General features: G+C 47.5%; 1 protein-coding gene across 11 annotated transcripts in view; it reads right to left on the bottom strand.

Moving 5' to 3' along the window:
* Tom1l2 (target of myb1 like 2 membrane trafficking protein) overlaps positions 1–24654 on the bottom strand; it is a 123588-nt gene that overhangs the window by 4031 nt on the left and 94903 nt on the right. For 4 of the 11 annotated variants that reach the window (XM_060363611.1, XM_060363615.1, XM_060363616.1 and 1 more), the window contains 8 exons: positions 19492–19625; positions 14885–14933; positions 14305–14428; positions 11678–11795; positions 10624–10699; positions 8243–8305; positions 2205–2264; positions 342–378 (listed from right to left, as the gene is read on the bottom strand). In XM_060363611.1, coding sequence (XP_060219594.1) covers positions 342–378; positions 2205–2264; positions 8243–8305; positions 10624–10699; positions 11678–11795; positions 14305–14428; positions 14885–14933; positions 19492–19625 — 661 coding nt within the window. The other 7 variants (XM_060363612.1, XM_060363617.1, XM_021639544.2 and 4 more) reach the window with 4 other exon arrangements.

Raw genomic sequence — 24654 nt, 5'->3', positions numbered from 1 at the left:
GAGAAAGGCTGCAGAGGGCAGCCATGGTCCTTAGACTGGTCTTTGTCACAGGGTCTGGAAGACTCCAGGGGGGAAGCATGGAATAAGGTATAGAAGGCAAGATGAAGAGGACGTCAGGTCAGATGGGAAAAGGGCAGGAGTCTTGTTGGAAAACTGGGCCCATATTCCCATCTAACCATGAAGTGAGGCCCAGATGCCCAAGAGGCCCTGCACAGATGTGCCCTGTGTGATCCGTGTCTGAGGAGGACTTAGTCCCCATGAAGAGCAGGCCAGTTCCTGTGTACCCCTGAGAGTCAGGAACAAGAGAGCAGAAGGGCTGTAAGGCCATTGGCCAGGCCTACCTTCGCTTGTGACACCCTCTTCCAGGTCGTCACCTTTCTGTGGATGGAGCAGAGAATGGCATTAGGGCTCATCCCTGTCTTGCCCACCCCACCATTTCTGCCCACCCAGGGCTACCCAGTGGACTTCTACTTTTTCTGTTTCCAGATTTCTCTTCTTCCTCTGAGAGAGGCAGAGTGCATGCTTGAAAAAAAAAATGTTTAAAAAAAGGAAAACAACAAAAAGATTCTAGGTTTTGATCCCTAGAAGGACAAGAAAGAAAAATCCAGGTACAGGCTGGTCCCTACCAGGGCCAGAGGGGAGAACTCTTCCCATTAACACCAGGTTCTGAGGAGAGAAGCCATGGCCACATGAGGCTGAGGCACATCAGTGCTGCCAGCATAGTGATCCAGCCACACACGAGGCTAGAAGCTGCTCGGGGCCTGGATGGCCTCAGCCTGACTCCAGTGGTGGAGGTCAGTGGAAGCTGCCACCTAGAAACATGTCCCATAGCCCCCAGGGAGCTACACCTCAGGCTCTCCCTCCTGCTGCACTTAAGCTCCCATTCTTTCTGCCTAAAGGGACATGGAGGTACTGTGTATCTCTACACATTTAAGTGGATCATACTTGATCAGAGAGGAGCTTCCACACACGCCTCACAGGAAAGGACCCATGCCGGAATGAAAAGTCACTAGCAAGGCTGAGCTACCCGGCCTTCTCCTGATGTATCACTGCCTTGCTGACAGCCTTGCTAATAAATCCTTTCTGGATCTTGTCTCTTAAGGCTCTCAGGTAGCCCAGGTTGGCCTTGAATTCATCATGTAGCTAAAGCTGGCCTTTGCACTTCTGATCTTCCTGCCTCCGCTTCCCAAATGCTGGGATTATAGGTGTGTGACAATATGCCTAGTCTGGGAGAGGGTCCTGAGACTTCCTGTTTCCGCCCCTGTGAGGGCCATACTTCTTTCTAGGCACTGCTGGATAGATCACAGGGCCTTCCAACCTTCCCTGACACCCAAGTACCTGCCTCCTATCTTTAGAAAGCCTGGGCCCCTGGGGAAGAGGCAGGGTCCCCTGCCTACAGCATGCCGTCCTGTTTCACATGGGAAGTGCCACAGAAAGCCTGTAGCCACCACTGCACCCCTCCTCCACCCAGCTGCTGTGAATGAACGCTCTGTAAGGAGCAGGGAATTGACCTGAGGCCGTCTTCAGACACATGATCGGCTCAGTTTGTTATCCATCCCAGAACACAGAGAAACATCCTTTTCGGGCAGGAGTTCTTTTAAACAAATACCAGAAGACAGTGGGATGGAGATGACGGTGAACTTAAAACCAAGTGCCTAACTTATTTGTGGGGGGGGGGGAAGAAAAAAAGAAAAAAAAAAAAAAAGAAAGAAATGAGGGTTGGGATGCAGCACTTGCCACTAGCATGCACTATGCCATGAGTTCAATCCCCAACACAGGGGCAAAAAGAAAGGAAACAAAAACACAAAAATCTCCTCCTCCCTCAAAACAAAAAGCAAAATGAAACAAAAACAAACAAGCAGAAAAACCACTCAAACACACACCTCTGCCACTTAGGGAAAACTGAGGAGGATCCAGTGTGTGTTAGGAGTGGTTAGAGCTGGGCTCCAACCTCCGCAGATGTGAGGCCTTGAAAGGGACCTGCCCACATCTGTATGGAGCTCTGTGGCTGACAGGCTGTGCCCAGAGCCAGCACCACCAGGCTCCACATGTTGGAAAAGGAAGGGGAGCTTTGGTGAGCTGCCCTGACCTCCCTCCTCCAACCCGAGGTGGAGCACCCCCCTGCCACGAGCCCCAAGGCCTGTCCTCAGAAGAACATCCGCCTTGCTGAAACCCACACGCCGAATGTAAAAGTCAAATCTCACCAGGTCTGTCCTGAGCCACACCTCAATGTCGTCCATGACAGAGGGCTGCGCAACGGGGATCTATGGAGGCAGAGGCGGCAAGCAGTGGGGTCAGGCAGCCCCCACACAGCCAGGCAAAAGAAGACAGAACACCAGAACAAAGTAAATTGTCAAAAGTAAACCCCCCAAACAAAACCAAAATGTACACAGAGCAAAACAACTACGTGGCACACACAGGCAACACAGGCAGCTCTATGTGGAATGGCAGGTGAGAAAAGCAATGAGGTGGTAAATTATAAGCAGACTGGCCAGCGGGGGCTGGTGGCAAGAAAGTACGTGTTCTTGATATGGAGAACTTTTTGCTTATGTACGTTTGCCTTTTCAGGCCAGAACTACAAAACACCCTCTAATCTCAGGAAGGACTGGTCCTGTAGCAGCCATGACAGGAGAATCAGCTTCCCTCAGTGAAGACCCGCCCTAGGCCAAGAGGCTCTTGGGACAGAGGGAAACTGAGCAGCAGCATGCCCAGAAGAGGGCGGGGCAGCCCAGCCCTGGGCCTCTGTTCCACAAGGTGCTCCCTCGGTCTGGGAAGGGCACACTCTAGCACTAACGGGAGCGCAGCTAAAACGAGGGCTTTGATGACAAAAAAAGGACAGAGGGCTTTCGTCTTCTTTCTCTCTTTTGAGGAAAAAATACCACTCAGTAGCCTCAAATGCCACAGCTCCCTTCACTGTGATTCTTTCCTCCTGCCTCAGCAGCTGTCTAAGCTTCAATAGTTGAGAAAAGTGGTCTGCTGTGGCTGGGAAGCAGGCTGCCTAGGGTGTGGCAATGCTCCCCAACAAACCTGGGTGTTGGAAGGTGTCATGCCTTGGCCTGAGCCAAAGGCCCCAGCACAGAGAGTCTGAAAAAAAAAAAAAAAGTGCAACTAAAAACATTTAAGTTGCTATCAAACATGACAGGATAAGAAGTGAAGGTGGCCTTTAACCCTCTAGAAGCCACATTAATAAAAGGTTGGCTCCCAGCCTAGATAAATGAGGTGATGGCCTTTAGTCGGGCAACCCGCCTCTTTACCTGCCCCAGGGCTAAGAGGTGACTCTCCTGGGAGGCTTATTTATTAGCCAACTTATTTCTAGAGAAAAAAAAAAAAAATGACAGTGCTGCGTCCATAGCTTGCTACACTCTAATGTCACAATCTAGGATAAATACAAACTTTAAATAGGCAATAAGAAGACTTGGTGTAAGTAATTCTTAAAAACAAAAATAACCCCAAAACTGCAACCTGAAAAGAGAACAAAGAACTAATATTGCCAGTCCCTGTTTTGAAGGCTGAAATCTGTTGCCAAAAGGTGTGGCACCTGCACACGCTGAACAGATGCCTACAGCACATCCCTCAGCAAGCTGGTGACCCCAGCTCTGGGAACGTGCTCTGCGCCCAGTCTTCACCCTGCTGTGAGCAGGCATGCAAGCATCTTCAGAACAGCTCACGGATCCCTAGGCAGTGTCTCTCTGTACTGCCAGTTTAACCCCCAGACACTTCAAACTGTCGAACTGTATATTTCAGGGAGCTCTTACACCATGACGTGAGTCACAGCGACAAAGCAGATGATTACTCACTCCGGGTGAGACCAAGGCTGCTCGGTAGCTGTGCCATCAGTGCTCACAGCAGATGCCTCCTTCCCCATCAGAGAACATCTGGACACAGTGGGCACAAAGGGTTATCTCATGACAGAGGTGGGAGGATGCGGGGGCTTTCTACCTTGACTCACTCCTGGAACAGGATGTGCTGTTTTCATGATCTTGGTATCTAGAAAGCACAATGTCCAACACGTAGAGGACATGTGCCATACCTAATTAACAATTCAGAAAGTCAACAGTTTCTCCAATGAGAAATGCCACCCATGGCAGCTGCTAGAGTACCATGTAGGCCCCTTTTGCCTGATGCAACTAGTCCACCTAGAAGCTTAGACTCCATATCCGTGCAGTTCTGCAGAGCTGGAGTAGAGCACAGGCCATATTGCAGGAGGGCCAGACACCTTCACTGTGCTGCTAGTTCGAAAGGTTCAGAGGACTAGAATGTCCCATTTTATTTTTCTAATAATTCTTTTGTTATTATTAAAAGTTAGAGGGCCACGCTGGGCCTGGTGGCTAGCATACACCTTTACTCCAGCACTTGGGGGGTGGGGGCAGGTGGAACTGTGTGAGTTTGAGGCCAGCCTGGTCTACAGAGTGAGTTCCAGGGCAGCCAGTGCTATGTAGAGAGACCCTATCTCAAAAAAAAAAAAAAAAAAAAAAGTAAAAGGGCTAGAGATATAATTCAGAAGTGAGTGCTTGCCTACCATACATGAAGCTTTTGGTTTAATTCACATCAAAATCAGCAAACAGCTAAACACAACAAGTGCAAGGGCAGCATAGTGAGAAGACAGTGGAGCTGGGCCCACCTGTGCCCCAGCGCCCAGCTGCAGGCTCGGGGCAAGTCACTTCTCTTTGAGTCATTTCTTCAATAGGGAGAGCCACTCTCTTCTGTCTTAGAAGCCACAGCTATGTGGACAGAGGTGAAGGAGTTGGCCTGGGCACTTCAACAAGGCTTGGCCTCCATTTCCTCATCTGTGAATAGGGTGACTGCAATGTGACATTTTGAGTCTAATACTCCTGAGTCATCTTCCAGGTTCTGTGTTCTAATGCACACAAGCAAAGGAGTCTGGTCACTGGAACTGAGTCTCTCAGGCCTCAGGGCACGTTCTGAGGAGCTGGGGTGCTGCTTATCATCTAGGCTTATATAAATAGATAAATAAGTAAGTAAAGAGATAAACAGCAAGTAAATAAACAGCTAAATAAATACATAAATGAATGAATAGGCTTATCTAAACAAATGGGGGTTAAATGGCAGGGGGCTGATGTAGGAGCACAGCTATGAACCTGCTCTGGGAAGCAGGCAGAGCATCCCTCTCACCACACAGGGACACCCAGACCCAGACTCAACATGTACACTCTCTGGAAAATACAGCCTGCAGAGGCCCAGAGCAGGGGAGAAACAGCTCCCCATCCCGCTGACAGAAGGAAGGGAGCATGGAGTCTTAGTGTGTCTCTGCCCTGTGGCTTTGAGCAAGTCACCAGGCCCTTGGGTGCCTTGGCATCTGTATCTGTTACACAAGGGGCTCATCCAGCAGATCCCTAGGAAGCTGTTGGCTTTCACAGGCCATGGTTTTAGCATCTTAGATACTGGTCCAAGCTGCAGGCTGTTACAGGAGGTTGAAGAGTGAAGAGGGAGGCTGAGAGGACGAATGGGTGTGAAGAGAAAGGAATCCAGAACACCCTCCCATAGAGACCAACACCAAATGCTGACCCATGTGAAAATGGCAGCCACCCTGGTAACAGCACCAGGCCCAACTTATGAGTCCAAAGAAATTCAGGCATCTCTGAAGCCAGGGTAGCAGGTTAGGATCTAGGTGGTAGGCAGAAGTCCTGCTATTGGCGCCTGTCTGGAGCTTCAGGCAGGCTACTCCACCTTGGGAAGAGAAAAGGAGAGACGCTGCCATTGGCTCTAGCCAGTTTTTTGTTTTCTGGTTTTTTGTTTGTTTGGTTGTGGTTTTTTTCTTTGGTTTGCTATGTCTGGTAGTCTGCCAGGGTTATAGAGTGTGGATGACTAGCATTAGCCTCTTACCACAGCAGAGTTTTACTAATCTGTTTTTATTTTTAATCTTCTCTTTCTCCGTGTGTGTGGGAGGTGGGGTGTGCTCACGTAAGTGCAGGTGTCCATGCCAGCGCAGGGCAGCCGGTTTTCTGGAAAGGTAGTTATAGGCCCCTGTGAGCTGCTCAGTGTGGGTGCTGGGAACTGAATGTGGGTTCTCTACAGGAACAGTATGTGCTTTTACTGCTGAGTCATCTCTGTAGCCCCTCCTTTTTGTAACCCACTGCTGTTGTTCTTCCTTGTCCTGGCCCCCTGGTGTTGGGAAATCAACATAGGACCATGAATGGATGTGGGCAGATGGTCTATTACTTCTGTTCTTGCTTTGACACTATTATTACTGTAGTCATGGTTACTACTATTTGTGTGTGTGTGTGTGTGTGTGTGTGTGTGTGTGTGTGTATGACAAGGTCCCATTATTCAGCTTAGAGTAGTCTCTGTATAGCCCAGGCTGGCCCACACCATGAGGCTCCTGTCTCAGCCTGCCCAGTTCTAAGACCAGAGGCATGCTTTACCTTAACAGCCTTCATGCTCTGATTTTCCTGCTTGTACCCTGGAAATGAGGGATGGTCCTAACTGATCACCAGCCAGGAGTAGCAGAGAAGACCCAAGAGCCAGAGAGGAAGGGAAGGGAAAGCCACTGACCCTGGGCTCTAGCCAGATCTTGCTTACTTTTAGCTGCCAATGCACCTGGTACAGTGACCTAACTGTGCAGGCTGCCCTCACACCTGAAGTCTGAGGAGACAAGTAACAAGTAAGCACTCTTCCCACAGTTGTCCCCAGCTCCAAGCATACAAGGAGACCTACCTGCCCAGAGGTGCAAATCTGCACTGGGTGCTCTCCTTAGAGGAGCTGTGAAACACTTCGTGATACTAAACCCAAATCCAATGGGAGGGATGTTCTAAAGCCCCTGGTCTCACTCAGTACACAAAGTTTCCATATGAAGAATCTGTACTTGAGAAGTTTGGAAAGGTAGGATTTCTATTCTACGGGAAATAAGGCAAAGCAGTTACACATTGTTTTAACAGGAAGAACACTGGAGGCAGGAAGGTGAGATTCCAAGTTAGCTGTTAGTTGGGTTTGTTTCTGGGAAGTTGAAGACTGGGGCTCTCTATGGGGACAGGGAAGGGAGGAGTCGGCTTGTGTGGAGAAAGATAGGCACCATCACCAGCTGCCCAGGTCATATTCAGGTAGTTTGGAGGGCAGTATCCTTTTTTGCAGGGTTAACAGGCACGAGGGCACACAGCTAGATCTTCTTAACTTGAACAATGGAGATACAGTTTTAGGCCAGGGCCCAGCCTGACCTTGCAGAAGAGAGGCCTGGCCATCCCACACTTGCAGGAGTAGCCTTTCTTCCTCAGGGCAAGTATCTGCTGCTGTGGGAGCAGGGACGCTTGAGCACCGCTGCACTGATCTCCAGACACTGTCTGTTCCCATGACTCAAGCCCTTCTTAAGCTGCTGGCCCCTGGGCTGTAAGCAGTTTGCTGTCACTTGCAAGTCCTATGTGGACACCTGCCCACCTGGGCCCCTCTCCTGGCCTAATGCCAAGGGCTATTTCTACATCTGGCTTACTGCATTTATCTGGAGGGCAGAGGTCCCCATGTCTATTTCTGTTACCAGCTTATTTCTTTGTATCCTCACCTGCTCCACCCCTACCATACACACCTACAGGCTTGACTGTGTACTGGGGATGACTCGGTCAACCCGAGGCAAGCAGCCTGGGACCCTCTCTTCATATACCCGCTCAGGGACACCTGCACAGATAAGGTAAGAAAGACCTTCCCAAGCCTCTGCCACGAAAGTCCTACATGAGAGCGCAGTGCAGGTGTGTTATCAGCGCTCCTGGCTTTATCTTCTTTTTACTCTCTTACTATCATCTATACATTTATGCAAGAGATTTCCAGGCCATATATGAGACTATCATACTATATAAGTCCACCAATTCTAGGACTGCTAAATTCTTAGGCCCAGGGCAAAAGGGAGCTTCTCTGATTGCGTCCTCTATAACAGACCCTCCCACTGGGCACAAGCCATGATTACTTGTGCTCATCCGGGAAAAAACGAATACTGCCAAGAACTCCAGAGTCTATCGGAGAAGAGAAAGGGCCCCCTCGTGCCTGCAAACATCCCAGCCCATGAAGACCCAGGATCACAGACTCAGCAAAATTGCAGGAAAGGTGTTTCCTGAGCCGGAAGTCTGGGACCTTACGGAGATTCCAGACACAGTGGGGAGATTTGGCACTCCCAGAACAAGTGACTGTTCTATGTCCTGTCTGGTCACAAGGACTGGGCAGGTGGCAAGAGGAAGGTGCCAACTGTTACACGGTGAGGGGCTGGGGTGGGCAGCGAGCTCATTCAGCTGTGGCTCCTCACCATTCCTTGGGTCATGAGCCAGCTGTCTATGGGCTGCAGGTCAGGGTCCCCACCTTTCCCTCTCTGTTGGGCCAAGGACAGAAAAGTCCCAAAAAGAAAAGTCACAGCAATACCCACTACAGGAAGTCACACCACATATTGTAAAATGAAAAATCGTTGTTCCGATTTCATCGTCTGTCACACAAGGAAATGTGGCGTGATGTTTCCCACCCCTGCCCTAGCACATGCCCTGCCCACCCACCTGAAAAAGAAAAGGAAAATTCAGTAACCACAATCACTAGGCTAGATAACAAGATGTTTGTGGTGATCGCTCTCCAACACCTGGAGGCTTCCATAGAGCCTGAGAGGCTGGGCGCCCAGGCTAATTCTCTTGATAGGAACACCAGACTAGACAGATTAATTCTCTCTTTTCTTTTCTTCTTCTTTTTTATTTTTATTTTTTGTCCCTTAGGCTGACCTGGACTTCCAATCCTCCTGTCTTAGTCTTCTGGGATTATAGTTTGTTGCTACCATGCCTGGTTTAAGGGGTCAACTTTCAGAGAGCGAGCTTCAGCAAAATTGGTTTGACCTTTTTCTAACTCACTCTGCTTTTTTCTTTTCTTTTCTCCATTCTAGTTGCCTATGTATTTTTTTTTCTTAAATTCTTTACTTGAATACTGAATTCAGCATATTCTTTCTTCCCTTCCCATGTTTATGTTTGTTTATTTGTGGTGCTGCTGCTGACCCAGAGCACACCCACAGGCCTCCTGCTTTAAAAAAAAATCTATTTATTTTGTATGTACTCATGTAAATGCACATCTGCACATGCGTGCCACTGTGCAGGTGGAGGTCAGAGGGCAACTTGTAGCAGTCTGTTGTCTCTTTCCACCATGCAGCTCTGAGGATGGAATTCAAGGGTAAGGCTTGGCCGTGAGTGCCTTTATCTGCTGAGTCATCTTGCCAGGCCTTTCAAGCTTCTTTAAGTGACACAACCAGAAGTGGGATCTTACTTGCAGAGGTGAGGCTACATAACTTTTTCTCCTTTACTTTGTTCTCAGTTCTAGGACAGCATGGCCCAGGAAGGATCAAGGTAGCCTGCAGATGTATTTACACACAGAGACACACATGTCCATCACATGTCCTGCCAGTCTTTCTGGCTGAGGCCAGTTCTTGCCCCAGTAACAACAGGAACAGCAACCTGCCTACTATCATTGGTAAATCTGCTGGAATCAGCAAGACCTTTGCAAACAGGGAGCCAGGCCAAGCCACGTATTCAAAGGGTGATGGGTGAGAAGTTGACCACGTCTCCTGGACTTGGACCCAGGCTTGGGCACTGATAATAAATAGCCTGGGTTGGAGCAGACCACATGCTGGCATGATGGGGCAGGCCCTAGGTTCAGGGTGGAAAACAGAGCCTATTGGGGTTGAGGCTGCTCCAGAGGTGCCAGGAGAAAGGGTCATCCTTGCCTTCGCTAGGCAGTACGCTGGCAGACTCCTGGCCTGGCCTGGCTCTAATTCCCTTGCTGGGTTCCATTCAGAGAGAGCCTAAGTAATGGGAGAAATAACCAAGACTACTGTGTAGATGGTGAATGCCACTGCAGGCCATCACTGTCTAATGGGAGTACTGAGATCAAGGCAGCAGGTGGGCTCTCTGCACATCCTGGCAGCCTCTACAGATGAACAGATACCAGCTCAGAAAAGGAGTTCCTGCTGTCAAGACCAAGCTTTTCCATTATGCCAGGCAGCAGTTGTACTGTCCCTCACCAGCCCCTTTGCACTGGGGCCACAGGAGGCTAAGATCTGGTGTTCAGGAAGCAAAGGGCCCTTCCTTGTGCAATAGATGGGTGGGCACAGCCCCCTTTCATTCCAGCCCATTGGATCCTGGGAGCCCTCTTCTTCCTTGCCAGGCAGACAGGCATGTATTCTCATACATTTCCTGGTTGGGCTCAAAAAAGAAATATCTTCAAAAAATGTATTAAGTGCACATGTTCTTCTCCCCTGGGATCTGAAGTCTTACAGAAACTGGCTGTGGTTTGGAGCTCACAGAAATTTCATCCTTTATTTCAAAACGTTTTCTGGCCTGCCTCTTTCCAAGACCAGAGTGCCATAGGACACTCTCCAAGCCACCTCATAGACAAGTCCTGACCCTCAGCCACCTTCCCCTGGAATCAGTGCAACTTTGCTAGGTCAGCAGTGAGGTGGCTCAGCATGTACTTTCCTCGTGATGATCATAATTTCATCAGTGCACTGCCCACCGCCCAGAGGTGCTCTGTGGTGCCTTTCCCAGGCTGTCTCTGCCATCTATACAAGCCAACTTCTGAAGACTTATCCAGACAATTTCACCACACTGCCTGTCTTTATCTCCAGAAGATTGTGGGCAAGACACAGGATTGAAGACCTACCATTTCTGAGCTCTGTTTCCGATTGTCTAGTGCAGAAGCAAGTCCTCCAACAGCCTGGGGATCTTCATAAGTGACCCTGAAAAAGAGCAATACAAGTGAGTTCTCTCCCAGTGCAGGCAGAGGTGTGGTGGTGGCCTGTAATCTTTTCCATGGTAGCTGCCTCAGGTGTGATCTTAGTCTGTCTGTTTCCCAGCAGATATGGTGAGGAGGTAAGTTTTGGCACCAGCTCACGCCTAAAGTCAGTCCTCTAAGACCTGGGACACTATATTTTTCAAACACCCCTGCCTTGAGTAACAATACTGAAGTTCAAAAGAAAGATGTCCAAAGTTTTCTGGAAGTCCTCAAAGGAAGAGGCTTCAGAAGACAAAGCAATTATGTCACAAGTATCAGTCTCTGCTGGGCTGAGTGGATGGTGTGCTATTTCTAGATGCAGCGGCTGTCTGCTTTGGAATCAGCTCCCTCATTTCTGTGTGGTTCATTTTGCCCAAGCTGCTGTGGAAAAGCCTCTGCCTTGACCTTTTTGTTTTTTATTTTTTTCCAGTTAGTTGTATGCAGGGAGTAGGTCTGGTTGCCTACTTGTGGGGTAGGGGCTGAATGAGGCAGGGTCTGTGTGGCTGTCATATTAGGGAAGCAGGATTTCTACCAAGCCCTGAGAGGTCTCTAGGAAAGAGAAAACAATCTGTGACACACAAAAACAGGCCACCCTGGGGCAGAGGAGGAGAGACGGGGCTGGCACTCGCTCAGGTTAGCAGTTAACAAGTCCTCACTGTGATATTTTTAAATTTCTAGCAGTCTTAAATCTGGTAAAGAAAGGACTTCTTCTTCTTCTTCTTCTTCTTCTTCTTCTTCTTCTTCTTCTTCTTCTTCTTCTTCTCTTCTCTTCTTCTTCTTCTTCTTCTTCTTCTTCTTCTTCTTCTTCTTCTCTTTCTTCTACTTCTTCTTCTGCTTCTTTTTCTTGTCCTTTTTCTTCTTCTTTTAATGTGACCCAGTTGGGACAACCCCCCTCCCCCCTCCCAAGTGTCTGAAGAAAGCCACTGGAAAGAGCCCCACATACGTCTTTCGCTGTTCAGCCAAGGAATTCCCTCTGGTCTGGGCAAACATGTCAAAACCATCCTGGGGCTTACACTGCTGGAGTGAACTGAGGGTGCCACTGACAGTCTCTGTCCCCAAGTCTGTGACAACAAAACAAGAAGCAGATGAGAAAAAAAAGCAGGTTAAAAAAACTTGTAAAACTTTTTTATTATTGTATTATCATTCTCTCTCTCTCTCTCTCTCTCTCTCTCTCTCTCTCTCTCTGTATGTCCATATACATGCACCTCAGATCATCAGGCTTGCATGGCAAGTATCTTTATTCACTGAGCCAACATCTTATTGACCCCAAAAGAGGGGTTTTTGATGGAATGCCCCAAAAGTCAGGATGATAGTCTAGTGGGTTATGACACTGCAGGGTGACAAAGCTGTCCTCAACACTCCCAGGACAGCATACACAAGAGCTAGAACAAGCTAGATGGGAAACAGGCTTTGCCTTGAATCTGAAACTGCTCAAGGAGGGGAAAAGGTATCCTGGATAGGGAAGAGACTGATGGTAGTGAGACGATGGGGACCAGGGTCAGCACGCCTGCAGCTTTCCCACCATGTCCTTCTCAGGAGCCCCTCCACATCCACTCAGACACAAAGTCTAAGGATGTGAGCCACTTCTTTATCTGGAGGCTACATCCTAGGCACTCAGAGCCAGAACTCAGGTGCGTCAGGTGGAATCTCCACCTCAGGAGTTCATGCAAAACTGAACAGTTCGGAGGCCCAAACCTTTGCAATGTTTGGCTTTAAATGTTGGGAGAGGCTCAGGGTGGGCCCTTCAAGATGCAAGAAAAGGGGGAGAGAATGGACAGAGGCCAGGGTTTGGAGAGCCAGGCTATGGGAAGTGTTAGCCCTTGAGAGGGACGAGTGAAAGGAACAATGAGATGAAGCAGAGAATGGAAAAGCACCAGGCGTTTTGAAGAAAGGAAAGTAGTGGATCTACTTTGAATTTTAGGTGTTGAATGTGGTGACCTGGCCTAGCAAGGTGGCTTGCGCTTGAACTCTTAGCACTTGAGAGGCTGAGACAGGAGGCTTGCTGTGAATTCAAGACTAGCTTGCACTACATATTGAGTTCCAGGCAGCTATAAAAAAAAAGCCAGGGTCAATACAGGGCCAGCGAGATGGCTCAACAGGTAAAGGTACTTGTCACCAAGATCGACGGCCTGCTTTCAGTCCCTAAAACCTGCATGATGAAAGGACCAATTCCCACAAGTTGTCCTTTCATCCCCACATGTGCACCACGACACAAGTGTGCATGCACACACACAAACTCACACACATGTAAACACACCAGATAAAGAAATCCTTTTCATTTACAATTTTAAAGCCATACATGTATGACATGTATGTATTTAATGTGTGTATATATGTAGTCAGCTAGATAAATTGAAGGCAGAGACAAACACTCTATTATACAAAGGATTCTGAGACACCAGAATTGTAACAACTGATAGGCCACTGAATAAAAGTTTAATTCAATTGAAGTGAAATAAATATAGAATTCTTAGGAAAAAGTAAACATAAAATCAAGGTAGAGGAAAGAATTTTGAAGGCCATGTTTTTTTTGTTTGTTTGTTTTTTTTTTTACCAATATTAGAATTTAATTTTATATAACCTGGTATAAATGAAACATACAGTCATTCATACACTTTCATTGTAGAAAAGGGAGGAGTTTCTCTTAAATTTCAGACAATAGAACACTTTAGGTTGATGATATAGTTTGAGGTAGGCAAATAAATCATGCCACCACCTTCTGTTTCCTAGCCCCGTGCAGACATTGCCAATCTACCTCAGATTCATCTTTTAGGGACTGGAGTGTAACAGTTAGATTTAATTGTCAGCTTCACATAATCTAGAATCATCTGAGAAGAGAATCTCAGCGAGGTACTCTCTGGATCAGGTTGGGACTATGGGCACCTTTTTAGGGGGTTGTTTTGATTGCATTAATGGAGGGGGGAGGACCCATTCATCATAAGTAGCAATATGCCGTGGTTCGGTTTCTGGACTGTATGATGAATGCAGGGCTGAGCACAAATAAGCACACATGCATTCATTCTCTCTGCTCTTGACTGCAGATGTGACCAGCCGCTTCAACTTCCTGCCTTGACTTCCCTGCAATGATGGACTGCGACTCAGAATTGTACGCCAAATAAACTTCCCCTAAGCTGCTTTTTGTCAGGGTATTTCTTACAGTAACAGAAATGAAACTAGGGCAATGATCTTTAGCTGCCCATCAAACCTGTGTTTTGAGCAGCCAGTGAGATGAGACTCACTTGCCACCTTTAGCTTAGTTAATAATGAAAAAGAAATCATTTCAAGCACAAAGAATTTTCCAGATAAAATATGGCAGGTTACTTGTCTTCTAAAAAGTAAACAATTTCTACATCCTTGGAACATACTCCACCTCTACTTTCCAACAGGGCTTAAACTTAAATTTTAGGAAAGAAGTTATGAATTGAAGATGGTGCAATTGGCTGGGACCCAGGAACATACCTTCATGGGGACCACTCCAAAGGCCCTGTCTGACCTCCCAACAAAGAGAAAGATATCCAGGAAGGAAGGGAAGGAAGAGGGAGGTCCTTTCCTCCACTTTCGGACACTCACCCAAGCCTGCGAGTTGGGAGGAGAGAGAAGATGGGGGCGCTGTGCTCCCCACCATGGGGCTCACCACAGCGGGAGAGCCCGGGCCCAGGTCTATTAAGTTGTCTTCAGTCACTTCGCTCAGCACCTGTCAGGACATGAGGTTGACAGTGAGGTCAGCCCTCGGGTTAAGCTCCGGCTACCCAGATACAGCCCTGCATACACTCATAAGGAAGGGCATTATTGCTGTCCAGCAAACGGAAGGTGGCTCTCCTTACCTACCCTAAAGGGTGCAGAGTGAACCTGGGTTATCAGTGAGCCCCATGCCCTGGCCCCTCTTCTCCCTTCTCACAGAGGGTATACTGAATCATTAAAGTGGTGACTCACTCTGGGCTGTGGACTGCCTTCCTCCTGCCTTCCCATCAGGCTGCCTGCTAGCTCTCTGCTGGGCTCCCTCCTAACAGAGCTTGCTATGCCGTATTTGTGCTTACTCCCACTTAGAAAACCAGAAGGGAGGCCTGAGTAGGCACACTCTGAAAGCTCTAATGTATGTATTGGATAGGTGCCCACTTCAAAGGACAAGGGAGGGCCACAGGACACTTACTCCATTGCTGGCATTCTGAACAGATCGGCCGGACCTGTACCTCTCGAACCTAATGGAAAGGAGAGCAGACATAAGGAGATTGTCAGTGAGGCCCAAAGGACTATGCTCATACCCTGAGAAGAACACTGGGACCCAGAAGAGGCAGGAGGCTGGCCAGTACCATTAGTGGAGAGGACTTCAATTATTCAACTGTGTCATGCTTTCCTTGACATGGGGCTCCTGTCTCACAGGTTTACCTCTACTGTCTCTTCCCATTTGTACTTGGAGCTGCCATCAGGGACAGGTTCTTGGAGGAGGCTACCAGAAGCATCCCTAGCCATCTGCCCACACTTCTGGCCCCAATGCTCCTCCATTGGAGTCCCTGAAGGTGTGACTGTGTCACCAGGTCTCTACATGGTCATTTGTGAAATCTGGTAGTAAGTGCAGCCCTCCCTCGACTCTCTCTACTCCACGGAGCTCTGCTTGGGGGTAAACAGCTCGTGGCTAAAATTCCCCCAGCCCAACTTCAGGAAGCAGGACAGGGGGCTAGAGAAAGGCCTTGCCAGAAATCGTAAGATGGTTTGTGCCAACTACCTAAGAGCTGCCAGAAAGACAAGACGGAACAGGCCCTTCCAGAGACACTCTCCTCCACACCCAGTCAGCAGATGGCTACCAAGGGAGCTTAGCTGAGAGCAACTGCAGAAAAACATCTCCTCTGCCAGAAGTCATTCTTACACCTGATGGGAGATGTGAGGTGTCCACAGGGAATGCTCTGCATTGTATTTAAAAGCTCCAAAAGGACACAGGCAAAGCACCTTACTCCAGCCCAGGAAACCAGACTCCAGAGAGACGATGCTCTATGCTGCCACCCCCTAGAGGGTGGCGTCAGCATCTGGGACAAGGGATTCCAGAAGGAACAGTCTGCCTAAATGTACACTGTAGGGCTTTTGTTTTGAGTTTTAGAGAGTGTATTAGATGCATAGATGGGATACAAAAGAGCAAAGAGTTGTGTCGCAAAGACGAGAGTTCTAGATAAGAGAGAAAAACACCAAAGTACCAAAGAGAGCCTACTTAGGCTCTGGCCAGCATATCAAAGAAAAAGACAGAAAAGAAGAAAGTCTTGACTCAGAAAGGTGAATAGACCTAAGTGAGCCATGGCAGCTCATAGAGGCTGTGCCTTCTTTATTTATTTTTATGGGCTAGGCATGGTGGTGTACACTTTTAATCCCATGATTTGGGAGGCAAAGGCAGGAGGATCTCTGGGAGTTTGAGGCCAGCCTGGTCTACACAGCAAGTTCTAGGACAGCCAGGACTACATAGAGAGATCCTGCCCTAAACAATAAATAAATAAATAAATAAATACATGCATACATACATACATAGTAGGAGCCAGAGGATTCAAGAACATCAGGAGAACACAGCCCACAGAACCAACTAAGCAGGGCTCACAGAGAATGAAGCAGCAAGCATGGAGCCTGCATGGGTCTGCACTATGTCCTTTGCATATATGTTATGGTTGTTAGCTCGGTGTTTTAGTGGGAGTCCTAACAGTGGGAGTAGGGGTGTCTCTGACCCTTTGGCCTGCTCTTGGGACCCTTTTCCTCCTACTTGCCTTGATATGAGGGTTTGTGCCTAGTCTTAGCACATCTTGTCACACTGCACTCAGTTGTTATCCCTGGGAAGCCTGCTCTTTTCTGAAGGGAAGCAGTGGGGGAGTGCATGGGGGAGAGAGAGGATAGGGACCGGGAGGAGTGAAGGGAGGGTATTTATTGAAAGACAAAAACAAACAAATAAAAACAAAAGTAAAAAGAAAAATGGAAAGACTACATGGGCATGGTGGTGTATAATCGCTATCTGAGCATCGGGGAGAAACTGGGTCAGGACGGTCATGAGCTCAAGGCCAGTCTGAGACATACATGTATATAATATATGTGTATGTATATGTGTATATATATATACATATATATATATAGAGAGAGAGAGAGACAGAGAGACAGAGAGAGATAGAGAGATAGAGAGAGAGAGACAGAGAGAGACAGAGACCCTGTTCTCTATACCCCTCCTTAAAAAACAAAAGCAAGGCTAATATCCAGTATATATAAAGAACTAAAGAAGCTGAAAAGCAACAAACTAAGTAATCAATTAAAAAATGAGGAACAGAGCTAAACAGAGAATTCTCAATAGAGGAATATCGAATGTCAGAGAAACACTTAAAGAAATGCTCAACGTCATTAGCCATCAGGGAAATGCAAATCAAAAGGACCCTGAGATTTCACCATACACCCATCAGAATGGCCAAAATTAAAAACTCAAGTGACAGCACATGCTGAAGAGATTGTGAAGAAAGGGGAACCCTGCTCTACTGCTGGTGGGAATGTAAACTTGTACAACCACTCTGGAAATCAATCTGGCACTTTCTCAGACAACTAGGAATAGCGCTTCCCCAAGATCCAGCCATACCACTCCTAGGCATATATCCAAAAGAGGCTCAAGTTACACAATAAGGACATTTGCTCAACCATGTTTGTAGCAGCTTTATTTGTAATAGCCAGAAGCTGGAAACAGCCCAGATGCCCCTCAACTGAAGAATGGATGCAGAAATTGTGGTACATCTATACAATGGAATATTACTCAGCAATGAAAAATAAGGAAATCATGAAATTTGCAGGTAAATGGTGGGATCTGGAAAGGATCATCCTGAGTGAGCTGTCCCAGAAGCAGAAAGACACACATGGTATATACTCACTCATATAGACATATAATATAGGATAAACCTGCTAAAATCTGTACACCTAAAGAAACTAATCAAGAGGGAAGACCCTGACTAAAATGCTCAATCCCTATCCTGAAAGGCAAAGAGGATGGACATCAGAAGAAGAAGAAAACAGGAAACAAGTAAGGAACCTGCCACAGAGGGCCTCTAAAAGGCTCTGTCCTGAAGACTATCAAAGCAAATGCTGAGACTTATGGCCAACTGTTGGGCAGAGTGCATGGAATCTTATGAAAGAAGTGAGAAATAGTAAGATCTGGAGGACAGAAACTCCACAAGGAGAGCAACAGAACCAGAAAATTTGAACACAGGGATCTTTCCAAAGACTCATATTCCAACCAAGTACCAAGCATGGAGATAACCTAGAACCCCTGCACAGATGTAGCCCACGGCAGTTTAGTGTCCAAGTGGGTTCCATAGTAATGGGAAGAGGGACTGCCTCTGACATAATCTGATTGGCCTCCTCCCTGAAGGAGGAGCAGCCTTACCAGGCCACAGAAGATGACAATGCAGCCATTCCTGATGAGATCTGATAGACTAAGATCAGAAGGAAGGAGAGGGGGACCTCCCCTATCAATGGACTTGGGGAGGGTCATGCTCGAAGAAGGGGAAGGGAAGGTGGGATTAGGAGGGGAGGAGGGGGGGTTTATGGGGGACACAAAGTACATAAAGTGTAACTAATAAAAAATGTAAAAAACAAACAAACAAACAAAAAACAAAAGCAAAACAAAAATCTCATCAAAGTAAATTAAAGAATAAACTAAGAAACCAGGATGGCATGTGGCTTTCAACAGCGGTCTCTGACGCCCAGTGCTGCCTCTGAAGTCTCTGGACCTAGAGTGGACTTTTGGGTGACAGTCCCACGTTAGTTCCTGCTACATACCTCCAATAAAGGCTTACATGGACTTAATGCGCTGGGAGGTGGGGTCCTCAGATTGGACACACTGCCAGCAAGCCCACATTCCTACAGAGATCATCCATTCGATGAGTACAGGACCACCCGTCCCTCTGCCAGTCAGGAGCTAAGCACAGGATGGCCCTCTGAGCCTCCAACGCATATGCAGACAGCGCCTGCCTCTTGTTCTTAACTCTGTCAGATCATTGTCTTTTGACAGACCTAGACAGGAAGCTGTCAGGCGGCAGAGGGAATGGGCCACAAGCCTCCAAGGGATTCACACTGCTGGCAGGCTCTTTTAATGGAGAAGGCTGGCCTAGACTCAAGGCAAGCCACAACCCTGGGCCAATTGGGAAACTGCCCAAGTCAGGGTACAGATGGGAGCTGTTTTCTCAATGCTAGGTCCAGAAGAGATGTTTTTATGACTCTGTCTTGTGGGAGGCTTTGGAAAGAAAAAGGGGGGTTCAAGTTTGTCACTTTACGTGGTTTGGCTGCGGGAAGAACTGAAGAAATGTGTGCTTCCCCGGAGAAACTGTTCACACCCTGCCTACTTCACGCAATACCCCAGACTACTGACATTTACAAAGGAAAGGATCTTTTTTTCTCATTTCAAGACTAGAAATAGAGGAAATCCTTTTCTTTAGTAAAGGTCCCCCTCCCCCAGTCCTTTTCAAATTCAAAGGATCATCAAAGGAGCAGGTGCAGACCCGTCCCAGTCTCCCTGGGACTCACAAAGAGCAGAGGTGGATTCTGCAGTCAGCTACCTGCTGCTCTGTTCTCTCGAGAACAAGAAGCACTTTTTCTGTCATCCAAGAACAAATGAGCGTCTGCTCTGAGTACTTTCCGCCTCGAACAGCTCCCAGGCTCTCTGCCTCCCTCTCCCTGCTTTGTTTGTGAATGAAGTCCCTCTGACATGCCAATCCTCTTTTCTAGGGAAAAGACCCCCAAGGACTCTGGCCCCACCTCTCATAGCGGAGGAAGACGTTGTTGAGGTCATCATTGGCGTGCAGCAGCTCCTCCGTGACCTCCTCATTGGACACTCGGGAGATGAGCTCCACTAGGCGGTGCTGCATGGCCCGGCAGGTCCGGTTCAACTCCTAGGAAACACATGCACTTCTGGCAGAGCCTGCTGGGAATGCTTTTCCCACATTCGACTGCCTTTGAAAGGATTCGTACTGATTCTTGAAAGTCATGGAAGGAGAACATGCTTGTTCATAAAACCAGACGTGTGCAGAATGAGAACAGGCAGCTCTCTCCTCTCCTGCCTCGGAGGAAGCACTTCAACAGATGGCATGAGCGTGCGCATACACGCTTGACACACGCATACAGAGATATACACACGGCTGTGTGTACACAAGTACCTGGTAGTACAAGTCACTTTTTAAAAAGAATATCTTAATGCAAATAAATTTGAAAATCAATGAGATACCTATAAAGATATAATTTAATAAAGTTATTCAAGCAGACATTTCTATAATTCCATTAAAAACAAAATAAGTAGTTAAACCATCACAAACAGAAAAGGCTTTGATGCAGTTTTATGAGAAAGTACACTCTACCTGGGGCGAATCTGGATGGCTGAAATAATACAATGAAGCCCATTTTGCTTTGTCTTTGTCAGTTAAGCTTTTATCTATGTTTGATTTTGGTTCTAAAGTTAAACCATCACTCCCTAGTGTTAAGGTTCTGCCACACACTGTCCCGGCCTCAGGTGTTAGATGACTTCAACAGTTAACTACAAATCATTTTAAAAGATTTTTGAAATTCTGTGTGTGTGTGTGCCTGAGAACATTCATGTGCACCACCTGATTGAAGGTGTCCACGGAGGCTAGGAGACTGTGTCAGATCCTCTGAAACGAGAGTTACAGACAGTTGTGAACTGACCAGTGCGGGTGCTGACAATAGAATCCGAGGCCTCTGCAAGAGCAGCAAGTGCTCCTAACTGCTGAGCCATTTCTCAGGCCCTGTACAAATCATTTTTAAGGTAGGAAAACATGATTCTTTGGGCTTGCTTCTTGGGCTCCTTTGCCTGCCACTTTGTACAGACTACCTCATTTCTTTGCATGTATGCCACACTACACAGAGCTTGCTATTCCACTACTGTTGGGCATGTGGCTTGTGGTATATCTGTCTTTCTTTGGCCAAGCCAAACAATGCAGCAGTTAATACTCAGGCCAGTTCTTACATACTCAGGCAAGCACTTGCACTGCATGATTTCCTCAGAAGTAGAATCTCTCTCGTGAAAGCATTGCATTTAGAGCATAGATTGGTGGTCAACGTGAAAGGCCCTCCACAAATGGGGATGCTTTACTTGCATTGCTAGCAATAGCATGATTGTATCTTATGACAGCATCAGGTACTTTATGGTGACATGGACATTACCTTGCTGGGGTCTCAGATGTGCCCCAGTTTTCACAGAGCTCTCTGTTGGCCAAAGAGGGCACCTGAAAACCCCAGCAATCATAGAAACCCTCTCAACTCTTCAAAGCTATATCCCCTTAAGACAGACCCTGTACCTCATAGGAGCCATCCTGCCTCAGAGCAAGCTCCTAGCTAGGCTTTTGTTTGCAGAGCGCCTTAAGCATCTTGTAGGACAGACTGACGATGCAACAGAAGAAACATGTCAGGCTTTCAGGCTGGCCCCTTGGCCTTCCTGTGGGCTACCAGGGGTAGGGATGGGGTCAAGGCAGACGTGAAATACTGCTCCTGGACACTGCAGGGAGCTAATAATGCAAGCAATAAAGCTGGCCAACCATCTTTCCCTCAGCTCCACCTCAGAACTAGATTGGTCTGCAGATGGGTCTTACAGAGTACCAGATCTAGTCACAGCAGGCACGGGCAATCTTAGCCTCTTTTGGTCTCATCATCCCACTGTCCTCCCTAGAAGATCTCCCTTCCCATTTCCCCAGCACCAAGGCTGGTACATAGCGGGCACTTTCCAATGTTCCCGAGAGAATGAATAGATAAGGCATATAGCATTCTTCTACCCCTCAGTGCTCCAGCCCTCAATGCTGCAGAGTTTGTGTGTCCTAAGCCTCACTGTGCGCCCTCCTCCCACAGTGCTCAGCTTTAGGGCTCCATAGTGTCCACCAGCAAATAAAGCCTGGATCACCCAAACACAGCTGTATTTATCAGCTCAGAAGAGACCTGGACTTAGCTGTATAAACAAGTCTGGTGTTCACCTGGTGTTTCTTGAGACTCCTCCACCCTGGATCTGACCACCCTGCAGGGCCTGTTACCTACCCTCTGTCTAGCCAGAAGGGCACTATCAGTTTCTTGAGCATCACACAAGGAATCCCAACGTCTGGACCTTCCAGATGTTTCTCTGAACAGACCCCTCCTCTTGGCTCTCCAAAGACTCCTACCCTAGGTTTGGAGAAGGAAGTATGATCCCTAGAAGAGGTTCTCCAACAAAGGCAGACCCCACCACATAGGCCCAGGACAAGAAAGCATGACCCTGTCTAGTACTTATGGCTAAGCAACAATTCTTGGTTGGCTTTGGTTGGAGAAAGAAGGAAAAAGTCAGTCAGTTCTCCTTCAAACTGGCCAATGTCAAGGTGAAAGACCAGCAAGTCAGGGAGAATCATGGCATGTTGTTGCAAACACTTCCAAGGCTCTACCTTCTAGAGCCCATGGGTCATCTCCAAACATGTCTTAGACTTTCAAGGATGGGAGGTGGCCTCATGTACTCACCATACCACTCAGGATGGTGGGGAGCTGGCCTTCTCTGTCAGCAATGTCCTTTCCTTTCCATTAAACTCCTACTTATCCTTTGAGACCTCAGGATGTTTCCCTACCCCAGTATATCATCATATTAAATTTAAAAAATATAGCAAAGTGCCAGGCATGGCACATATTTTTACAGCATTTATGAGTCAAAGGCAGTTAGATCTCTCTGAGCTTGAGGCCAGCCATCATGCTCTATATAGCAAGTTCCAGGACAGCTAGCTACACAGAGACACCCTATCTCAAAAACAAACCATACAGGTGCTAGAGAGGTGGCTCTCAGGTAAGAGCACTTGCTGCTCTCTGGAGGATCCAGGTTCAGTTCTCAGAACCCACATGGTGGCTCACTATCCTTTGTCATTCATACGGTATACATAAATGCACACAGACAAAACACTCACACACATAAAGCAAAACAGATACACATTTTAAAATACATACATACATGTGTGCATACATATCATCCATGTACCACCACGTACTTTTTGCAGTGTCAGCCTTTCCATGTAACTCCCACATATTTCTCTCCCTACCTCCTCAGAATGTTTTCTCGAGATTCTGGAAGATCCTCCCTTAACAGGGCTCACACATCATCCCAGACCTGGACTGCACCGGCTGCCCTGCACTGTCCCCAGAGCTCTTTTAGCAGAGCCTCCAAGTAATGACTGGCTTGCTCCATTCCCAAGAGTGGAAGCCCGGGACAAGAGCTAGATTTAGACCCTAGATTCACAGGAGAGTCATACAGGACTTCTCAGCACAAAGCAAAGCTAGGCATGGATGTATATGCTTCTGATCTCAGGAGGCTCAGGCAGGTGGATGGCAAGCTAGAGGCCATACAAAACAGCATAGTGCGATGCTGTCTCTCAGCAAAACCAAGAAAAGCAGCCAACCAAAATTCATGGCTGCAAATCGGTAAACGTCATGGTCCCACCTGAAAATGGAAGCAAGCGAGGTTATGATTGCTTCCATCACAGAGCCCCATCCTGGACAGGTGCTGAGGACTAAGCAGCAGCAGCAAGCAGTACATTCTCCACACCCTGGGCTCCACTTTTACCTGTATAAAATACACAGACCTTTGCAGAGGCATCTCAGGGACATCTAGGGACCTGCTACATTGCCAGACTACAGAATTCACTTTGGAGGAAGGATCCCATTACTTTCAAAGCCCATTAGGAAAGTGCTAGCAGACTTCTGAAGAACAAGAGCAAAGGGCACAGAGAGAGTGAGCTCACAGATACTAACCCCAGAAGCTCCTGCTTTGACCTTGCATTTGCTGCTTCTCTCTCTGCCCCTCCTGCCAGGGTACTGAAAGAGAAGGCTCTCTTTTCAGAGTCTCACAGGCAGCACGTGGAAGATGCCTCAAGGGCTGTCATAAGCACTCTGCTCACACATTCCAGCCTTCTGACTCAAGGTCTCTGCACATCTCCTGACTTCGACTCTCAAACTGCTGTCTCATAAAGGGGTGAAAAAGAGTCAAAATCCCATATATGTAGAACAAAATTATTCTAAAGAATATATTAGCAATCTAAAAATTCATGTGCTATTGATCAGTGGTGCATCTATCTAATTCTAAAGTACAACATGCATTTACTTATGACTTACAAGTGAATGTAGCTCCAGTTCCAGCTGATATGACACCCTCTCCTGACCTCTTTTGACACCAGACACACATATGAGACACAGACAGACATGAGTATAAGACCCTTATACACAAAAAGTAAAATAATAAATATTTAGAGAAGGCAGGATTGGAAAGATGGCTCAGTGGTAGAAAATGTGGGCTGCTCTTGCAGGGGACCTGAGTTCCGTTCCTAGCATGCACACAGGGCACCCCATAACCACATAACTCTGGAGCTATGACGCCCTCTCCTGGTCTCTGCGGCCTCCTGCACTCATATGCACATACCCTCCCACGGTAACATAATAAATAAAAGTGAATCATTTTTAAAAAGAAAAGTAGAAAAGAGATGGAGCAAAACCTTGGAATTTGTGCCACCCCTTTGCCAAGTGGTGTCCATGTGGCTTCCCTGATGCCATCCACAGCCATCACAGCAGGCTCAGTTGGAGATACTCCTGTTCCCTTCATTCAAAATCATGTGAAGGAGTGACTGATTCTCTTCTGGCCCAGAGGCCCTTAAGCTAGCAGTTGTGCAGCTCTCCCTTTCCACTATACAGACTCTGGGCCAGGAATCCCTTCAGTGCCAAAGACTTCTGCTTTGGCATCCTCCTATCTCCGGTTCTCAGCAGTCAGTCACTTCTGCAAATGCCTGCCGTCAGTCAGAACACTGTATCAAATACCCTCTTTGTTGCCTAGTTAACCCTGGTGCTGTTATCTTCTCTTCAAGAGACAGTTTCATCTCTACCTCACAAAACAATCTTTTTATCCTCTAAACCCTTTTT

The sequence above is a fragment of the Meriones unguiculatus genome, chromosome 11 (genome assembly GCF_030254825.1).
Source record: "Meriones unguiculatus strain TT.TT164.6M chromosome 11, Bangor_MerUng_6.1, whole genome shotgun sequence".
Lineage (NCBI taxonomy): Eukaryota > Metazoa > Chordata > Mammalia > Rodentia > Muridae > Meriones > Meriones unguiculatus.
This window is presented reverse-complemented; position numbering and strand designations above follow the sequence as displayed.